Source organism: Lipophrys pholis, assembly GCF_963383615.2.
Source record: "Lipophrys pholis genome assembly, chromosome: 4".
Classification (NCBI taxonomy): Eukaryota; Metazoa; Chordata; class Actinopteri; order Blenniiformes; family Blenniidae; genus Lipophrys; species Lipophrys pholis.
In genome coordinates, this window is record NC_137637.1 from 5,021,212 (window position 1) to 5,043,799 (window position 22,588).

The 22,588-nt window shown below is 41.2% G+C and overlaps 1 protein-coding gene across 1 annotated transcript in view; it reads right to left on the reverse strand.

Annotated features, from left to right (window-relative positions):
* Positions 1 to 22,588, reverse strand: part of LOC308108950 (receptor-type tyrosine-protein phosphatase gamma-like) — a gene marked incomplete at its 5' end in the record, with an annotated part of 501,371 nt that overhangs the window by 106,572 nt on the left and 372,211 nt on the right. Inside the window, one exon of the mRNA XM_080462281.1 lies at positions 15,606 to 15,672. Coding sequence (XP_080318407.1) covers positions 15,606 to 15,672 — 67 coding nt within the window. The remainder of the gene's footprint in view (positions 1 to 15,605; positions 15,673 to 22,588) is intronic.

Here is a 22,588-nt window from a genome sequence, read left to right on the forward strand (position 1 = left end):
TTATAGGGAACAGCTTGTGAATCGCATTACAGACTTGCCGCCTCCCTCGTAAGGTTTTAAACGTTTTCCTTAAATATCTTGAGATCAGAACATTGTTTACTGATGATTAAACACTTTTATGATGATTAAAGCTACATGAGACAATCTTCAAGGGTTCATTGGAAAATCTACAAGAGATTAATGGAAATAAACTAAAACACAAAGCCAATAAGAAAAGCGTGTTGTGAGCGAGCGCTTTCAACAGAAAACTGCTTCATATGGAGGAAACCGTTTTGTGATACCACACATCCTGTGTTCTGAGATATTTTCTGTATAAACTAGTTGGCTTTGACGTGACACAATCTCCCAGACAGAGCAAGTTAACGGACACACACACACACACACACACACACACACACACACACACACACACACACACACACACACACACACACACACACACACACACACACACACACACACACACACGCACACACGCAAGCTGGATAAAGAGACCTGCACTGGATGCAGGATTTGTAGACTCGTTTGGTGTTGATAATTTCATTTCTTCTGAGGAAGTGAATTTATTTAGTGAGAAACTTAGTAAAGAGTTGAGTTATGTTCTGGATGCCCCTGCCATAACTTTAATGTGTCATTTTAATATGTTTAGAAATGCACCAAATTTGGCACAAATATCAAGCCAAGTGAAAATGTACATGTTTCGTTGGTTTCATTGATGGATGGGGCAGAAGAGCTCCACAGCACCACCTAGATATGTTAAATATTTCATTAAAATCAGTGGCTTGACCGAGGAAGATGAAATTTGGGAGGGATGTAGAGCATTCCAACATGAGTAGATATACAATGGGGACAGTTTTTATGAGATCAACAGGAAAGCCTCTATTTTGAGTTGAATTTTCAAAATAAGGTAAAAAGGTCACGCATGGCATTGGAATTTAACTAATTACTCTGTATTTCTTCCAATCCAGTTGAAAATTGGTGTAGGTCATTGAAAGGCATTGATTATGATTTAAATTGGGCTCTTGTTGCCACGTTTCCCTTAATCCTGATGTTGTTTCTGTTTCCTCACAGAGGCTGGAGGGTTCAAGCTGGAGTCATCCACTGGCCAAGTCGTATTTGAACATGTTGATAACGTGGTTGAGCCGTTAAGAGCTGGCATGCAGGCCAGCATGTACAGTCTGTATGTGACTGTGTTTAGTCTATTTCAGGGGGAAATAGAAAGATGACATGAGCAAACATTGCTGATAACTTTGCGTTCATCCTTAAGAGGCTTAAGTGCACGGCAGTTAAACCTGTTTCCAAAGCTCCTGTAATATAACGGAGAGGAAATTGAATTGGCAGAGAGCTGAAGAAGAACAGATTGGGTTTTTTTTTTTTTCTTTTTCAGACAAATACAGATGCTTCCAGTAAAGAGTCAACTTGAGGGTTTGCTTTTACCCTCCGAAAATGAACATCATTTAACATGTCTGCTCACATGATGACTTCTCTCTTCGCACACTTTTATTAGATCCATTTTTAAAACTTGCTCCTGCTCACAATTTGACAGCTCAGAGATGGAGGAAAGTAACCCCGAGGTTACCAGCAGGGCGGCAGACAGACTGAAAGTCTCAAACCAGCTTCAGTTTCAACAGGAATGTATAAGAATCGTGATTAAAGGTGAAGCTATGTTCAGCGAGGAGGAGTTTGTGCTTTATTAACGTGAAAGAAATAAAGATATGAGTTCTCTTCATGTGTCTCTTTTTTATTTCACCTAATATTAATAATCACTGTTCATTTAATTTTCTTTAATTCATTTGTCTTTTCCTCATCATCAATTGTTTTGTGTAATTGTCAGCACATCAATCACCTGTAAGACACTTTGAATTGTATTAACAGGCAGTAAATCTGCTTTCTTAAAGAAATAATCCTGAAAAGGTTTCATGCTTTTTTACCAACATGATGTTTATCCACTTTTTGAGAAGAAATCTTGACCAATTAAATACATGTAAGGTACCATATGCAAATAAACATTTCATTAAAACAAATGCAAATGTAATTTAGGTGAATAAAAGACACATTTTAAAAGGCAAAATGAGCTTTAGTGTAAGATTAGAGGATTTATGAGAAAGTTTATTTTTTTTCTTCTCAACAGGGGTTCACAATCATAAAATATTAAAAAGCCATCAGGACGTCTGATATTCACCAACAACTTGGCAGCAACAAAGTGTTTATAGTCCAGTCAATACCTCTGGGGTAATATCATCTTTCTTTACAATACACTGAACACACACACACACACACACACACACACACACACACACACACACACACACACACACACACACACACACACACACACACACACACACACACACACACACACACACACACACACACCTTTTTTCTGCACAAGACATCCTCATACAGAAACAAGCACAATCTGTTGCCAACAGTTGGACGATAACACCTTCTAAATAAAAATGGTGTGAAAACTGTTATTGAAGCAACTTGCAGGATTCTCTCCATATACAGCAACTTTTTTTGGAAACTATTACACTGAATATGGTTGATATTGTACGGCAGCCTAAAAACCAGCTCGGGTGTCATAGTGAATTAGATGTTTGTTTGGCCTGTGGGTTATGATGAGCACATTAAACATGCACGATGAAAGAGTGTCGACACGGCGTAGTTAGAAGTGCCGTTTCCTTGATTCCCGAACTGCTGAACGCTGCTGCTTTGTGAGGAAAGTGGGTCTCCAAGAAGTCGTACAGGGACGCAGGTCTTTTTTTTTCTCAAAGCGGAGATATTCTAGCACTAAATCCTGAAGTGTTTGAGGGCAGTTTAACGAATAAAAGAACCAGGGACTCATTTATCTGCGCTGCAGTTAGATTGCTTCATTTGCACATGAAATGAGGTGCCATTTTATGCCTGGATGAGAACTTAGTATTTCGCAGTGATAAGTGGATTTTTACTACAAAACACTGAGCTTGTGACTCCCTCTCCAGTCTTATCAACAGATGGGGAATGTTGGGATTTATTGTGTGAATTTATTTGAGTTTTAATGCAGGTTTTTATTGTGTGTTTCTGTTGTAAAACACTGGATGATAATGTTTGTATTAATTTGAGTGGTTTATGGTCATGAACGTCATTACTCACAGCATGAGCAACGGCAGAATGAGTTCTTCTATTTCTGTGGATGGTAAAACCTGTAAATGAGGAAGCAGCTTTTGATGTACAGAACTTGTCTCATCATGTGAGGTGAAGTCTAGTTCAGGAAGTTTCTCCAACACCTGAATCACTAGATCAGATTCCGAGAAGTTGTTTGCTTCCAGAAATGTCTCTCTGACACCTCCTGTCCAGACGTGACCTCACACTTTGATCTGACCTACATACACAATAGAGAGATGGCAAATGGATGGTCTGCAATCTTCCCGCAAAATCTAGGCCACATGTAAGGTACTACACCCTTCATGTCAACCACCAATCTGCAAAACAACCCAGAACAAGCTCAAAGTGCATTATTATTTCTCTAACCTAGATCCAGCCTGTGCACTATGAGGATAAAATGGCAGTTTGACTGTCCTCGTCTGTTTACCTGACCGGCAATGCTTACAGATCACAAGAGACATCATGATGCAAACGGACTGAACAATTCAGAACATGCAGACATCTGGGTCACAGTGAACGGCTCCTGGCTCCTCATCTGGGTCGTATCGCTTACACTTACATACATGAATGAGGACAAAGCTGACAGGCACAGTGTTGCAACTCACATGGACAAGAAGACATGGTGCTCAAACCACCAACCCTGCAACAGGTCCAGTGCCTGATCCACGTTCAAATGATGGTATGGGCATCATGCAGAGAAGCGGTTTGGACTTGTTTTGGCCTGGAGCCGCCCACATTACCTTTTCAGAGAGGGTGTAGGCCACGTTCTGATCTCAAATTTTCCACAGAATTACAGTAAAGCCAAACATTGGCAGACAGTCTTTCACCAAAATACAAAAACTATTCCAAACAAAAGCAAAAGCCATTTTTGTAGGTTTTTATTCTAAAAAAGCCTGCCTATTGTTCACTTTGAGATTTTCAGAACCCCTGAGCATGCTAAGACTTCCGCTCCTCAGCATTATCTCCAGTGCCATGTAAGACAAAGCACTGATACAGAACATCTTCTTGGGTTTGCACTCAGGTCTCAGGGGTGCAGAAAGAGGAGCCCTCCAAGCAGATCAAACCAAACCAATGCTCCCTCGGCACGAGTTTGGTAGTTGAATCTCAGAATTCTCATTTTCTGTCAGATTATAAAACAGTCTATAAGTACTCTTGTGAGAATTACAGTGTTCTACTCTGAACCATTTGGGAAGTGATCCGGGAAGGCAAGCCCCGAGTGGCCCAACCAGGCGTGACCCACACTGGGTGTGACCCGCGCTGGGTGTGACCCGCGCTGGGTGTGGCACGCGCTGGGTGTGACCCGCGCTGGGTGTGACCCGCGCTGGGTGTGACCCGCGCTGGGTGTGGCACACACTGGGTGTGACCCGCGCTGGGTGTGAGCCGCGCTGGGTGTGAGCCGCGCTGGGTGTGACACACTCCGTGGACAGTGGCAGGTGAGGAGTTGGACTGGGGTGGTACACCCGTCAAGCGGTAACACAGGCCTGCTCAGGCGAGTTCAGGGAGAACGGAGAAAAGGGCAAAAGTTTCTTGATCTTGAGTTTCAGTATGAAAACAAACTGTGAAAGTGGGCCTCACGATCCCCCTGACTTTCTGGGATTTAAGCAGGAGGTGTCAGAAAAGTAAAGTACAGGGACAACTGGCGGCCAAGCGTTCATAGTGACGTCGCTTTTTGGTCCTTCAGTGTCGGCTCTTCTGATCCTTGTGAAGCGTTGGAGTGACGCTCCTACTCTAACAAGGAACGTGATCTGGGTTCATACCATCATCAGATATTGTGAGTTGTTCTTAAAATGATATTTTTGAAGCGTATTTGAGTTTTGAATTCATCTTTATGACACCATGAATCTCATAAGAAAAACATTTTTTGATGAAGATATTCATAGTTTTTCTTTCTTTTTTTGAGGATTTCTTCAGAGAAAAGAAACGGAAATAATCCTGGAGGCTGACGACACTTTCTTACTTCACATTTCTCCTGCTACCCTCCTTGAATCGGTAGTTTTTGTTGGTGGCTGAGTATTTTAGCACCCACTGGCTCCTTAAACCCATGAAGAGATGAATGTGTTAATTTCCCAAATTCCCAATTCTTGCGAAATGATTTACAGTACAACTCGTGAAAACTCTTTCTTTTTTACTCAAATTTTTTTTACTACGTACTCAAATATCCGCATCCAGAAGTGTAACGTTTAGTTTTCCCAAACAAAATCAGTGCTGTCAAACAGAAACTAAAGTTAACATCACATTGGCCACGAGGGGCAGTGTCCTAACTTCTCCACAACAATTTCACCAGAAGAAGAAATCAATGCAACAGCAAGTCACTTATGTACAAACACAGTCTGCCGACAAGCGGCCAGAAAACAATCAACCCTCCTGATGAATCCAGCGATCAGGTAGAAATCCAAACAGCGTCTCTGGAAGTTCATGCATGGTAATAAAAGGCAATACTGCTTTAAATCATCTTATTTTACAGCCCTTATCAGTTCTGTATGTCACGTACTGAAGTGAGAAGACTTTTCATTCTCATAAACAATCATAAAGAGTTTTCAGGCGATTTGTGCTGGAACTTTCTGAAGTCTTATCGCAGTCAGCAGCAGACAAATACTGGGCAAACAAACGCCTGTCTGTCCACCGACTTACACTTCTCACTCAATGTCTTGGCAGTCCGACTCAGAGAAGGGCATTATGGGTAATCACAAGTCGCGAAGGCTCCAAGTGAAGAAAACGAGCATTTTGGCCAAATATGAAGGATGCAACTTTAGTCAAGGCTGAACCTGAAAATGGAAATGGAGATATGAAGATAGCTGTCGTACTAAAGGAGGTAATGTCAGTGGAAATGTGGCTGAGTTCAGCTCAAATGTGTTGAAGTGAAGCAATATTCCAACCTGAAGCAGAGTCTGGTCGTTGATGTTGTTCAATGCACATAATCACTTTCTAATGGAGTATATAACTGATGCATGCTCCTAAAAAGCAACAGGACAAAGACTGCATAGCAGCTCTAAATCAATTAAATTCCAATACAACACAGTCACTTCAAGGCATTTTTATAGAGAAAACCCAACAATCCCACATGCTAAGCAGCAATTCATGTGTAAATAATATTAGTTTGGTGCCAATTGGAAAACAACAACCGAAGTTCCGCAGGGATGTGTGCTGAGCGCCCTCCTGTTCTCTCTCCTCATCCATGATAGTCTACCCATCCACAGGACTAAAACCATCATAAAGCTCCCAGATGACACGACACTTTTTGGTTTGATCACCGAAAACGACAAGACCGCATACAGAGAGGAGGAGGAAAATCTGACTGACCGGCGCTCCACCAACAATCTTTTTCTGAACAGCAAGAAGACAAAAGAGATTATGGTGGAATTTAAAAAGGGCAAAAGAGTGTACACAGTGACTGATTTGTTGGGAAACCATGTGCTATACTAGGGGTGCCCAATCCTGGTCCTCGAGGGCCCCTGTCATACATGTTTTAGTTCTCTCCCTGCTTCAGCATACCTGAATCTAATGATGATGTCATTAGCAAGGTTGTTAAAAAGCTCAATCAGGAGCCCTTCATTGCAATCAGGTGTGTTGCAACTGGGAGAAGTTGAGCCCTGCAGGACAGGGACCCTCGAGGACCAGGGTGGGGCACCCTTGTGCTATACTGTACTATCATGCTTATTTGATACTAAATGTTATTGCACTTTTCCTATAGGCATATATGTAGCTTAGTATTCATATTTAATGCCATTTTTTATTTTACTATTTTATTCTTTCTATTCTAACTCAGGGAGTAGCACCATGAATCAGTTGTGTTGTTGTCCACAGCTATGCGATGACATTACAGGTCTTGAATCTAAAAAACAAAACAAAACAATAAAAAGCTCATTTTTTTTATGTGTAACTCTTTCATTTTGACTACCTTTAAACTGAAGTGTCCCATTATCAATGAAATATAAGTACCTTACATTTTTTCCGATAGATTTTAGACGAGGCTACGTAATCGAGTTTTTGTGTGAAGGCATTGTCTTGTTTGTCTTTTTTTAAGATAAGAACTAAATACGCATGAAAAAGTGACTGAATAAAAGAAGTGAACCGTATGGCTTTTGTATTTCTAAGCTGTATGTATAAAGCCTGCTAAATTGCACGGTCCCACAAATAGACTGCGTTTTGGATTTGCTCGTGTTTTGCAGGTGATCAGCTCTGAACAATGACATGATGCTCAGACAGAAGTATTAAAACCAGGGATTTTTTTTTTGTGCATTTGGCCTGTTTAAAGTAGAACAATGTGCTGGAGTTTTTTAAAGAAGCGATGGGAGTAATTGCCACATGTCAGTGCAGCTGAACTGAACTCAAAGCAGTGAGGACAAAAGAAAAGACTCACGTTGCTGCGAATGATCCTGTGCGTGTGTGTGTGTGTGTGTGTGTGTGTGTGTGTGTGTGTGTGTGTGTGTGTGTGTGTGTGTGTGTGTGTGTGTGTGTGTGTCTGTGTGTTTTAATCTTCAGTACTAACAACTTTTTTGTTTGTTCTGAAGCTTTTTGTGGTTCCTCATCTGTTTGAGACGTTACAACGAGTCTGACGACTGTGATTTTCTGCTATTTTAACAGCACGCCATACAAAAGCGTCTCACAAAGGCTCCTTCTTACAGGCATTTAAACTGAAAGTATATGAGAATGAGCACATGTCCTTGAAAGATGTTTCATTGTGAGGAATAAGTCGGGACTTGAGTCAGAGAGAAATGTTCATTGTCCTTAACCTTCCACATTGAAATACTTAGAAATGAGCTTTGTATAAAAAGGCACAGTAATGCTCCTCCAATGCTTCGTTGCTTGTTTAGGATTTACTATTATTGCTTTTTTGACTAAAGACCACTGTTTGTTGTACTGCTTCATCTAACACATTGTCTGAATCACAAACATCCATTATATAATTGATGAAAACACCATGACGCCATGTGCAAACAAAAGTATTTAAATCAGAAATCTGAAGAAAATGTGATGTGAGATGATTTGTAAGGGAAAAAAAAAGAGAACACAATAAAGATTGAGACACACGATCTAGATGATAACGGCAACACAGACGTTTTCAGATGGTAGAAATCACATTGCGTGTTGAATATGAATCAATTAGCATTAACTCCCCCAAGTATTTTAAGTGATCTGGGAAAACATACGGTTTGTATAATTTCTTGTGTGTGTGTGTGTGCGTGTGTGTGTGTGTATGTGTGTGTGTGTGTGTGTGTGTGTGTGTGTGTGTGTGTGTGTGTGTGTGTGTGTGTGTGTGTGTGTGTGTGTGTGTGTGCGTGTGTTTGTGTGTCTCAAAGGTTCATATCTAGTATATGCGGAGCCGTTGGTCAGACTCTGCATCCTCAGTCGTTCAGACATTGAGTGTGACACAGCTGATAAAAATCAGGGTTTTATTGTTTATTAATAAGGGTTGTTTTCTTTCTCAAAGCATTTTAACAAACTGAATCACAGAATAATTCCTCCGTATTAATTTAGCAGCTTTTACAGCAGCAGCAGGAGAGGTGTTCGATAGCATCGCTCATCTGGTTCAGTGACGCTCGCTTGCAAAGTGACTGTAATTATACACGGAAAATAAAGAAAAAGGCAGTGCATACATAAAATGTTTGTGCCTTCAGCATAAAAAAAGGTCACAAAAAGTTCAATTTAGAGTAGATTCAATTCAAACTATAGTGGGAGATTCAAAGTTTTCCATTGAAGTGCGATACACTTTTGTTAAATTGAAGTCGTTCAGTACATGATTTATGTGCAGGTGTATTTGTGTGTTCTGCCACTCAGCTTCATCCATAGGAGACATTTGTCCAGGTTTTGGTAAAGGGATGAAGTAAACTAGTTGTTTATCGTTTCGGGAAGCGTTGTATCGCTGTTCCTTGTGCCGCAGACACATCATTCGACCACTTGTGTGTCTTAAATGACTTAAATCACCCAGAAACAACAAAAGTGTCTTCATCTCTAAAGCTTCTCTACGGAGCTCAGAATGTTTGTCCGAGTCCAGGCAGTTGGTAGTTGAAAGCTATTGGTTTGTTAGCGTTCCGGGGCAGGACTTAGCCAAAGGTCAATTGAAGACCTGAGTACAGAACAGAGGTCTGCAACCTGTGGCTCTGGAGCCACATGTGGCTGTTTGGCCCCTCTGTAGCGGCTCCCTGATGCTTTCACTAAATTTTCTCTAAATAAACATTTCATCTCATTTTTAGCCTATTTACACACCCAGTCATTTTCAAAAGGAATTATCTACAATACCATAAATAGGGAAAAATGCTAAAACAGCTGAAAAGAGACTAGAATTACGAAAAGAAAAAAAATTAAAGGTGTCATATTATCCAGCTTTTCAACACTTTCACAAAGTCTCATGGGTCAAAAAACCTTGTATTCAAAGTTTATTGCCCCAAATTCAGCTTTTCCTTAATTTTCCTCTATTTGAATATTGGATCATAGAAGCTAGACTGGCTCCGCCCACACATGCCCATCTTGAGAAGAGGAGGAAGTACCTCCTGTCGTAGTGCCATGTACCAGAGCAGAGCTGAATAATTGTGGGAGGGCCAAAGGGAGGGCCTACCTTGATTGGGATTGGCTAAACCCTAGATGACACTATATAGGGTTTGATTTCTGATTGGCTGGTTGGAGCAACACACTTTTTAAAAACTGAAAAAAGCCAGGGAGAAAGATGACAGACTTTCTTCACTTCTGGGCGCGGCATTCCAGGTATGGGGACGATTATTACCTTTGGAAAACCTTTACATAGTGAATTTTGCACAATATGACCCTTTTAATAACTAGGGAAAAACATGCACACCTGCATAAACAGAAACCAAAACAGTTAAAAAGCTCAAAAGCCAAAATTATTTTAAAAAAAAAGGGTACCAGAAGTAGGTGACACTGCTAAAATCGGGTCTAAAAACAGCAGGTGATGCAATAAAAAAATGTATACTTCCTTGTACTGTATTACTAAATTGACTCATCAGTAGGCAGCCACACAGGGCGGCGCTCGGGGGGAGCCGGTGGGGGCCGAGGGTCTTGCTCAGGACGACATGTGCGACATGTGCTGGTTGTAACCTGCTTAGAGTTTGGAATCAAACGGGAAAAGCTCTAGTCCCCAAATCCTTCATTTGGAAAAAAGGCATTTCCAACATGGAAAACCCAAATACCCAACCACTGTAATCACATGTGCTACATGTGTGAAAGCAGGATTGTTCTCATGTTGTAGGGACGGTGGTGATAATCCAGTGGTTCCTTGAGCTGAAGCTCCTGATCTCTGACAAGAGTAAAGCTGAACATCTGAAGTCGGTCACTCAGAGCTCGTGCAGTCTGAAGAAGCGTTCAGTAAAAGTTCCTGAGACAGCACAACACTGCATGTCGACAGATTTAGCAGGATTACCGCCTCAGAGTGTGTGTTTGGAGTGTGTCCAGCAGCAGAGTGTGTATAGGGTGGGGGTGGGGGTGGGGGGGCATTCTGGTGTGTTGCCATGGTTGAGGCTCTTCATATAGCGCTTGTGTTTGCGCTCCCCACTGCGTCGCTTCCTCTGCTAATCTGCTGGAGTTTCTGCTGTTCTCATGTCACCATCCTTCCCGCATCTCTGCCACAAATTACAACTCCATTAATTCACCCTCTCATTCCGTGTGCACCGTCTCACCGACTCAGCACGCTGCCACCCCGATGGGCAATTAATTTCTAACGCATGTAGCAGGCTAATAGCGAGATCCGTGAGCTTTGAGGTGCGGCGACGACCCGGCGGCTCCTCCAAAGGAATTCCAGGAAGAAATCCTGTTTTGATTTCCCTCTGTCAGCTGAAGCAGTACATCCACCACTTGTGGCCTGATGGGGGTTTAATCCCAAAGCTTTCTCTTTCACTTCTGATCTGATGAGGCTCCGCTGCACAGCGCTCACATCTTAGCACCTTCTTCATCCTCTGTTCATTTGAGAGCAGACACACCGACTCAGTTGTTCCTTTTTTAAGATTTTAGCTGCCGACTTAACCATGAAGGTAAACAGACGCACAAACTGTTTCTGATCTTAATAAATATCTTTATTTCATATAGTAATTTCATATTTTGTTTTTGTGCTATTTTTGAATTGCCTTTGGGCTGTTTTGCTATGAAAGCATAGTTTATTCCCCCTCATTTCCTGCAATGTTCCACCTGTTTCAGTGAACAGGTTTATTTCCCAGCTGCTAATCAATAAATCATAATAATAATGATGACGACAGTCAGGCCCTCAAGGGTTTGAATGTTTTACTGGTGAAGAAGAAAAACAAGAAGTTTCTAGAACTCACACGTCACTCATGTCAGCCAAATAAAGTGAAATGAACACAAAGAAGGGCATCCTCCTCCTCCTCTTCCTCCTCTTCTTGGTTTCCTCTTCCTCGTTGTCCTCCTCCTCTTGGTTTCCTCTTCCTCCTTCTACTCTTCCTTCTCCTCCTCCTCCCCCTACTCTTCCTCCTTCTCCTACTCTTGCTTGCCCTCCTACTCCTCTCCATACGCTTCCTCTTTCTCTTCCTCCTCCTCCTCCTCTGCCTCATGCTGCTCTTCCTCCTCCTCCCCTTTCTCCTCCTCTTCCTCCTATTGTTCCTCCTGCTCCTCGTCCCCCTCTTAGTTTCTTCTTCCTATCATTAGCAGCCTTTGCTTCATCGTCTGAAGCCGTCTACAGTATCAGGCTGGCCACTCTTTCATGACTCCTCTATGTAAACCAGCTTCCTCTTAGCGGACTGATTTCACAGGGATGGTGCCGCTCGCCGGCCAGCTAGTCAGAGGCCATTTGTTCCAGCGATGTTTCATGGAAAATTCAACAAGGCATGAGGTACAAAGACAGAGGAGTCAGACCTGCCTTGTGTGTCCGCGGGACGAGCGATGCAAAAAAAATGTAACCACCCGCAGCTCTGCGGCGCAAATTATCCAAGCACCTTCCCGGTGGGAGACGTGGCCCGATTGCACTTGAGCGGTCTTTGTGTTCGATGAATTATGGAGGCGGAGGAGCTTTTCCGAGACAGTTGAGCAGGAGATAAAGTGCAACTGTCATGCAGTGGGAATTTTATCAAAGTTTTATTTGTCTACGCGGAAGCCCTGTGAATTAACGCTGAAGCTGCCCTGCAGCCGCGCGGCGAGCGGGGGCCTTGTGGGGGACGGGGGTGGTGGGGGGCAGAACATGGCTGGAGGGTTAGTGTTCTGATCATGACAGAGCTGCACTTTGGGCTCTCGTTGAGGAGAGAATAGCTTTAGACTGCGCGCGTACAGTTATAATCCGACTGCATTAAACAGGCTGTGAGGCTCTAAACAACGTAAACAAACTGACTCCAGTTCACGAGAGGTACGGTCAACGTTGCAGGACTCTGCTTTTAAAGTTTGACCAAAATAAAGAGGATTCAAAGGCACATGTCCAGAGCATCACAACAGAACTTCTCTCTTGGTTCTGGTCCTATCATAATGACCTCCAAACACTTCATGAAAGTCACCAGAGATTTCTTGTTTCTTCAAAAGCTGTTTTAACGCAGCACCGTCCTGAAAAATTCCATGTTCGTGCAGGAGGATATCGTAAAATATGTGACAACCAGATAATATATTATCATTTTGGTCAGTTTCACAATTTCCACTAGTTGCTATGATATTTTGATTCATGATCAATTAATGTGGTGTATGTATTGACACTGATGCTTCAATGTGAAAGTTAAGAGGGAAAAAAAAATCCTCTAAAGTTCAATTTAGTTCAATTCATCTAAAGGTATAAAAAAGGATGCCGTTTGTAAGAAATGTACTAAAACATTTCCCTTTCTGAGAGATGTTAAAATAACATTTGAACCAAGTACACGTCACATATTTACGTGGAATTTTTTCAATTACTTCTAGTAGCATTTAAAACACATTAAATAGACTTTGGGTGAAACTCCGAGTTACTTTAAACATCAAGGTTAGCTCGTTAAGTCATGAAAACCTTAAAACACCCTCATCGGAAATTCCCATTATTAAAATACAAAAGTAAACATTGTCTTCACTCAGGTCTGTGTGTAATTCCTCTATCCGGCATAATCTAATCCAAACACAGATTACAGAAGTAGCTTCTTGTTTTACAGTGTAACTAGAGGCAGTCCGAGGGTGCACAGGCTTTACTCAAAAATACGCACAAGGATGTTTTATTAAGACAAAACAAGTCTGGGAGATTAGAGATCCCTAAGTGCACAGTGAGGATGTACAACCAGTACCACTGTTTAACGGACAGTTTGAATCTATTTCATCATTTTCTCTTCGGAAGATTTAGCTCCTTTTAGCTCCTAAACTGTCAAATGAAGTACATGTGACTGCAAGATGTGGTGAAACAGAATCCTGCATGGACACATTGGACATAGTTCACATAAATAGTCGTGAGAATCTATTTGATTTGTCCCAGGAGTCAAACATAAAGTTTCCTTTCTATCGATTCCATACATCTAAATTGTGTGTGCCCCGTTTAAACAGTTTATCTCCTTAGTATTTATGTTGTGGCAGTATAAGTTTTAGGACTCTCGTTTCCCATCGGCTCCCCTGAAGTGCAGCAGTCAATAAAAGCAATGCTCGGCCCCGCAGCTCGCAGTCATCAGGCCTCCAATAGCAGCGCTAATATACTCTGCTAATTCCACACCTCTCGTGAGTAAAGTGAGCACATTAGCTAAGTAAATTTACAGTTCAAATATGCCTCGTCAGTGTGTGAAGCTCATCTGGACTGGCTGGGCTTTCCAATGGAGCCAATAGAGTCCTGCTGTAAGGGATTGAAGACGAATGCACACGCAGAATTAATAGGATTTGTTAACGTGGACAGATGTTGAGTCGTCACGATGCTGCGATCAGACGTTCGGAGGTCGTACAGTTACGGTGCGCCATCCATCCCGGTTAATGCCAGGCAGTGAGTTTCAGCTCTGATTAGGTTCCCATCACTATTTCTACACTGAGAATAAAACAGCAGAATGTCAAGGCCAGTCCACCAGGAGGATGATGATGATGACGATGATGATGCTAACAGCATTTCTACTGACAGCATCAATCTATCAAGTCATACATCTATAACAAGCAGCAGGTTCCATCAGGTTATCAGGGGAGAAACTCTTCATTACACTGAACACCTCCAATCCCTCCAATCCAGCTACGTTATATTTAACCTAGCGAAGGCTATGTTTTTGTCTGCGTGTATTGATTGATTTGTATGTATGTATGTATGTATGTATGTATGTATGTATGTATGTATGTATGTATGTATGTATTTTAATAACTGTCCCATAAACTAATAACCCGAATTGCATGAAATCTTCAGGGATGATTTGTCATCATCCAAGGACCAAGAAATTGGATTTGGGATTGAACAGCTCGAGGAGAGGTAAGATATTTCCACTCGTAGCTAACATCTCGTTTCGGCAAGTATCCAGAAACACTGGTGTGAGTGCATTGACTCGGGTCGTGGTTTATCTGTGCGCCTCCGCTCAGTGTTTCACACAGTGATGTTGCTATCTGACAGGCTGGTTAGCATTGATATGAGCTAACGGCAAACATGCTAGCGATGCTAACTGGGTTACACAAAACATTGTGGCGTTGGTGAAGGTATGCGCTCTACCGAGGGCCCGTTCTAGTTTTGTATTGACTTTGTTTTTGTTTCGTTTTTTATTTATGATGACGTATTTTTCAAACTAAATTTAAATGTAATGTAAAATAATCAAACTTATATAAAACCGTGTTGATGGAATATTTAAAACAGTTGCAGGAATATTTCTAAGGAACAACAGATGTCTCGCCTTATGTTTTAACTCGTCTGACATCAAGCAGAAAGTTCCAGTTCTGGCTCAATGAAGGGCACAAAGCTGCACATGAACTCTGAACTGTCTTGTTTCGTCCACACAGATGTGTGTATGAAAATGTGTATTTATGGCTCTGTGTGCTTTGTAGTTTTTTACGTGTTTTAAAGAGTCTGGTGCCCGCACTGTTGTTCTTCCATGCCAAATGACTGAGTTTGTTGGTGTGCTGGTGAAGAAGATTCAATCACACCTTATAATTTCCTCCAAATCAATTATACCAGAAAAAAATATTTTGAGTACAGTGAAGAATCACATTAGTAAACGTATCCACACTTTAACTATTTCAATAAAAAAAGTTTTTGTTAATAAAGCCACAGTTCTGCATGAGTGGCTCTTAACCTGTGAAATTCAGATGGAGAGACATTTTGAACCCAGAGAGGACAAAAACTCTGTGTTAAAAAAAAAAAAATCAACTAATATTGACTAAAGTTGTCTTCCCACAACATATATTGTTTTATCACCTCTATTGACAGAAATTAGACAGGCCAAGAAGATGTTAAGTAATCCCACCCACTCCAGCCACAGACTGTGCTCTCTGCTGTCGTCACGGTAACTGTCATTCAGTGTGGAACAAGAACTAAAAACATTTCACTGCACATTATACTGTGTCTAATTGTTTGTGACAAATTAAACACTGGATATGAAACTCACCATGATGAACCACACCCTTCAAGCCATGGATTATCGGGTCGACAGCGGGATTGTCCTTTCCTCCCACCTGAGAAAAAAAGAAATCTGTTTATTTAATGTGAATGGAGGGAACTTTGCCTTGTTCTTCTTGTGAGTTCACAATCGTGAAATATCTACAACTTCCTCTAAAACTCTGCCAAATTTGAAAAACAACAGTCAAAAAACAGAACATTTATGGTGTTTTTTTCCACCAGGTTGAGAGAGTAGGCCATCATGTAAAAAAACACCTTTAATATTCTATTTGGTTTGAAGCATCTCCAGCTTTAATTCCAGCGTTTTGCTCTTGTATTGTGTACAAATGGAACTTAGCTTTTATTTCCACCTTTCACTTCAACAGCAATTCTGACAGATCGATCACGTAACAGGGTGGGTCTTTGATAAATTAACAACGGGACAAAAGTCATTTTATTGTTGATTAATTAAAGTGAATTCAACATCCTACAGTTTATTCTATAACATTTTTCTTTGTGCGAAGATGCTAAGATTACTGTCCGAGGCGCCAGTTTATTTAAATGTTTTTGGTACGTAACTCATCCTGCGCCGTTGGGAGCACTTACGCAAAAAGCACATCAAAACGTGCAGAGAATTCGGGAATTGCATGCTACGACTTTTGTTAATGATTCAGCAAAAATCACAAAAAAACAGTAAAACGTTGACCAGACGGGATTTGGGTGAAAAGGAGAGTATATTCGGCCTGGGTAATTATATGATGCCTGTGCTGAGTGTGTGTAGTTTGGTGTGTTTTGTTAGTAGCATACACTCTTTAATGCAATCTGCAGAGCTGCTGCAGTGATGCAGTTCCCTGTAGCCATGAACTCCACTAATCCATGCTTACATAACACACACCTCCATCTGCATGTATCACCTCACACATCCCCTGTACAAATAACAAAACCAAGTTGAACCACAACCAGAGTTTAGATTTTAATCTTCTGAGGAAAGAAGTAAGAGAGAGAGTCAGGACATCCGGAGTTCTTTGAAAAGTACAATGCAGACGGGCGAGAAAACAAGTGCAGAGTAATTAGGATGACCAAACCACAGCAATCAACAAGCTCTCAGAGGCCCTCTCCGCCTGAACTCTGAGTCAGTAACGCTCACTCTTTTATTGTCTTTAATTAGAGTGTCATTGTTGTCACGGATGCTGGAAATAAACAAAATAACTCCACGTGGAGACGCTGCAACGCGACTCATGTGAGGGGATTCACATCTGTCATCTCACGGTTCATTAGTCTTTGTCAAAGCAGGTGAAGGAAAAAGTCTTTATCAGGCTCGTCATCATATTTACTAATTCCTCTTTTTTTTTGCTAGTTAAGAAATGAATAGAGCCTTCTTCTCTTCTGTTGCTGTTGGCCAGTTCTGTATATAATAAACACGATAGAATATTTGTTTCTTTCACTGTTTTTCATTTACACACTCGCTGAAGATCAATACAAGAAGCTCCTCTGTAGGCCAATTCTACGAGTTCCCCAGAAACAAGGGTAGGTAGGAACACATTTACTCAACAAATAAATCAAAATAAATATCATAAATGCCAAAAAAGGAATTACAACTTGAAGAGAATTATCCTCTACATTATAAATTAAATATAAATGTCTGTATACTATTGTGTTGGACAGCATATGATCATATATTTTAACATTTACATATTTTTATATGTGCAGTGACTTTGTGTAAAAAGTCTATTATTATTATTGTTATTATTATTATTATTATTAGTTGTTTTAGTTTTTTATGTCGGTTTAATAACATGGTTTTTGTTTACCAAAGGTATCTTCAAATATAATTCATTATCTATAATTGATTTAGTTAGATTTTAATTGTCACTTAATTCCATTCCTGTCTTCTATTTGATGTTTTTGGTCGTTTGTTCATCTTTCTACCTCGTTATCAGTTTCAATCTTCTATTAAACTTGCTGCTGGCTCAGAGGAAATGTACTTCATTAAAGTTTGATTGAAAGTTGTTTGTCTTTGTCTAAGTATTTCAATAAATTTCCCTTGAAAGGGTTAATGGAAAACTAAGGGTTGTTCTGCACAATGAAGTGTGGCCAAATACAAAGGTCTTTCATGGACGTGTCGTCATTCTCACATCGTTTCTTTGCGACTGTATGCACAGCATCTAGAAGGAGCCATTGTGAGCCGTCTGAATGGCGTACTGGTATAATAGCAGACATTCACAGTCATGAAGCACGCTGTAACGTGTCAAACCAAATGAGGAGCTGAAAAGTTAATTTCTTCCTGCAGAACCAACAGGCTCCATTGGAGGATTAAAACAAAGAAAAGACTGTCAAGAGAGAGATCTGGACCATTCACAGAAACCGGGACATTTTACATGTTTTCCTTTTGTCTCAGCTGCTTTGAGCTTTGAAGGGTTCAGTTAAGCTTGCTTGTACTTTCACCCGAACAGAGACAACACTTTGAAGTGTTGTCACAGTCGTCCTTGAGGTAACTTTCACAGGAAGCTATATAGCTTATATCCTTCAACATGTACCAAGATGGATCCAAGCCGTCTAGATTCCACCAAACTGTGAGCCGACCATCTGAATGTGATAACAGAAATCCACACTTATAAGCCCAGGATACATAGTTCGAGTATTTCTGTATTCATTATTAAAGGTAAAGTCACTTTCTCAGGCCTCCTGCAGATCATAAGCGTCTGCAGAACTAGTTCCTGGAGCCTTTCTGTCATCTTCAACCAGTGTGACTGCTGACATCAACAATGTGTAGCCCACTGCCAGCCCAGTTTCCCCAGGACCTGACGTGGTCAGACGATGGATGGTTGAACAGCGAAGGGCTTGATGTGTGGACACTAGGAACTTCTACCACTTGGAGCTCCGTTTTGGATATGACTAGTGCTTTTGTGAATAACAGCTTTAATTGAGTCAAGGGAGCAGAAGTCTTGGAATTCTCATAGTGCTGGTAGATACTGAGGTAGATACCGTGGTTGATACTGTGGTGGATACTGTGGTGGATACCATGGTGGATACTGTGGTGGATACTCTGGTGGACACAGGGGTAGATACTGTGGTGGCGAGTATGGTGGATACTGTGGTGGATACCATGGTGGATACTGTGGTGGATACTGTGGTGGACACAGGGGTAGATACTGTGGTGGATACTATGGTGGATCTGGTGTAGGATACTGTCATAGACACTGGTGGATACTGTAGTGGATACTGTGGTGGATACTGTGGCGGAAACAGGGGTGGATCCCATGGTGGATACCGTAGTATCCGTCTACATTCATCACGGGAAGATTTCTGAAAGGATCACCAGATGCTCAGAGGAAATAAAAGCAATATGAGTGACTAATGACAGCTATTTAAGCAGACTGCTAATGTGAGTTCTTAAACATGATAAATCACCGACTTTGTTATGTGCATGAATACTGTGTGTAGCATCGCAGCATTTTTCCCAGAGGATTCATTTCAGCATTAATCGGCCATGCTCACATGACGCAAGAAGAGGAAGAGAACTGCCCAAAACAAAACTGACACCACTGACCGAAGGCTTTTTTTTTTCATGCATAAGAAAATCAGCTCTCCCTGTTAAAGTCAGTAGGGATTCTTTTCATTTAATGATACAGCAGCTGAAGACTGGGCAGAAAAAAAAATTAATGAGCAGACAGTTTTCCATAGCAGAGCAGCTAACACGACCCGGAGTCATGTAACATACCTTGAAGACTGAGTGTTTGATCAGAATCTACTGTTCTTTATTCAGTTTTATAATTTACTTGAGGTTTATCTTCATTTGTACCTTTTTGATGGCCTTGTGGCAGCAGCTGAACATCTGAAATGACAGGGTTGAGAAGTGCATTGGGGCTTTCTGGCTCAGCATTCCACTGCTTTGCAGCATAGACAATTTTCTTTCACTTCCTACTACCATTGTGCTGATACAGCTTTACCTGTCCTTGTCCCCTGTAAACGTGTAATAAGTCAAATCATTGGTGGAAACACATCAATGTCCCACGACTTCTTCCAGCTGAACAGGACAGAAATCTGTGTTCTCCTGCCGGCAGTGTCCCATTTAGCCTGATTGTCACTAAAGCTGTGAAATCCTGGGATCACATCAGGCCTGTTAGACTTTTCATCCAAAGAAACTTATATCTCTTTCTTAATTTCCTCTTGTGGTTAGGTGGCTGTGGCAGGGAGGTGATTAAGCCCCTGATGGGAATCAGGTGTGCTGCCTCACCTCTCTGCCCATAAAGGAGGAGCAGCCCTGGACACTGGGGTGAAAGGAGGAAGAGACATATGCAGGACTGCAGAGTCTGCATGTGAGAGTTTTGAGTTAGTGGTTTTTGTTTATTTAAATTAAAGAATTATGGTTTGTGAAACTCCTGACTTTGTGCGTCTGTGGGGGAAATTCCGCGGTGGTGTGCACAACTGCCACAGTGGCTAATAAGCTTTTCTGTGTCGTGAAAACGTAAGACACATTTATTAGAGGTTCCTTTTCTAAATTCCACAGAAGCTCATGGCCCCATGAGTAACAAAGACTCATGTCTACAAATGTTTGGAGAGTCTGTTGATTTCCTACTAACCTTCAGCTGCCTTCCTGCTGCCTTATTGCTGCACTGTGTGGAAAACGGACATGCAGCAGTACATTATGAAAACACCTGTTTCAGACAAATACATGATGATGATGATGATGTTGGGTCTGGGAAAAATCAGTGGCTAGACCTCGGTTAATGAAATTTGGTAGGCATGTTGAGCATGCCAAGCCAATCCAATATGCACCCTTGGACTATTTCATATAGGATTCTAACTAACACCTCCTAAGGCAGGAGTCGGCACCCTTCAGTACCTTCGGTATAGCCTTTGCATGTCAACAATAGCAGTGAATTTCGACGTGCAAAATTGCCTGGTTCCTGGCATTTTGGGGCCTTCGACATCGTCCAATCCTCACCAAACTTCTCAGTATTCATGAAGGTCCAGCCCTGAACTCGTCCATATGGAGATGTATTTTGATAGTGATAACGCCACCTAATGGCAAAAGGAAATGTCTTGTTTTATACTTCCAGCCATATATCTGAGATGGTTGAGCCAGACAGCCTCAGCTTTGGTAAGGACTGTCTTGAGAACTAAGTGATGACATATTGTGAATATAGTTGGCGTATGTTACAGGTCTTTTGTGCCATGTCAAAATTCAATGTGCTAAATTTCCTTGTTCGGGTCTTTTGGTGATGAACATGTTCAAGAATTGTTGTTGTGGGTTCATCAATGATATTATTATCAGCCATAGTGCTGGTAGCTTTGGTGGTAGTAGACTTAGCTCAAGTTTTATATGTCCTCTGAAACAACATGTGAGATTTCTTTTTAACACAACTAATACATTTTCATAATCAATAAAAGCCCACTTTTTCAATATTACAAAACAAATCTCAATAAATGTCTGCAATTGAAACAGAGACTTGGTTTGCAAGTTTATTACTCTGGTGTTTTAATATGCTTCCACAATCACCAAAGTTGTTTAAAAATACAAACCTGTGATCTCTCTGTTTCAGTTTTTGGGACATTTGAAATGTCTAACTGTGGACATAGCGTTTATTTACTACCTTCACTTTGCATTTAGGCTGTGTGTTTGTTTTGGGAAGGGGGTTGACATTTTTCTTTTCATTGTGTAATGCACTTTGTGCTGCTTTAGTTTTGTGTGAAAAGAGCTATTGAAATGAACATTGACTGATTGACCATCCATCTATCACTGCATCCATCCATCCTCTCATCCTGTTCAGGGTCGCAGAGCTCTGAGCCAAGAAAGAGTGATGGTGTCAGTAAACCTTTAAACCCAGTTCTTTACACACAGTGAGTGCACAGGGGGTTCATCTATCCAGCTGAGCTGTCAGTTACCAGTTCCATAGATAAGGTGGCCTACAAGGTAATTTAGTGAACACATACTCTAAGAGGTGAAGGAGGGACTTCTGGAATCCTTGATCAAATAGGAACTCGCTTTCGTCTCAGCTATTTTGGGCTTGTTGAATGTTTTAATGCCTGCTTGTGTTTAAGTGATGGAAGAAGACTGGATATTGGTGAATTTTGATGTGAATTTGACACCAAAACTGTTGCCTCCTGTTGCTTCCTTTGGATCGTTGCCTCATCTGGCGCCTCCCAAATGGGGACTTTAAGGGCTCTACCATGTTTTGCGTTTTCCTCCGACTGTTTAATAATCAGTTTGCGGTTTTAGCAAACAAATTATAAGCAACAAGTATGAAAACACTAAACAGGTCACATTTTCATGAGCTGTTGAAGGAGGTGGATTTGACCGAGAGAACAAATGAACTTTCAGCCACTGTTGATCAATTCGTATTGTTGTCTCGGCTTTCTTTCATGGAAACAGTCACCAACAGAAAGACACTAACTATCACACCTCCAAGCTACTAGTAACAGATTCCATAACAATGAAATATTGATCTAGTCATCTATTCTTTTATACCTGCTCTCTGACACTTTAGGAAATAGAGCCGACCTCGGCAGACGTTTGGCCTGATTCACGAAGATCCTGTACGAAACATGTTGAGATGCATAAAGAAACATTTTGCATTTCAACATTTTGAAGAGTTTGCATTTGACAGGTGATCAACCAATGAGTGATATCTCATGCAAACAGTGTTTTCAAATGAGAGTTTTGTCTGTACGTTTGCCTGAGTGTAGTGAGTGTAGTGATTTGAAGCACAAAATAAAATGTATGAGTGTCACAGCAAATTCATCTTACAGTGGAAAACCGTAAGAGAGAAACTTAAGCAAACTTTTACGTGTCATATTTAAGCATTGTTTTGAAGTAATTTGAGGGATGTCATTAACTGTCCATTATGCTGCTTGCCACTGAGAGACACTCCCCATCTTCCTCCTCTCCTAATCTATCACGGATCTGTAAAGACACACTGGTTGACCTGAGGGTGTAATTCACACATGCACATGCACACGCACACACACGCACACACACACACACACACA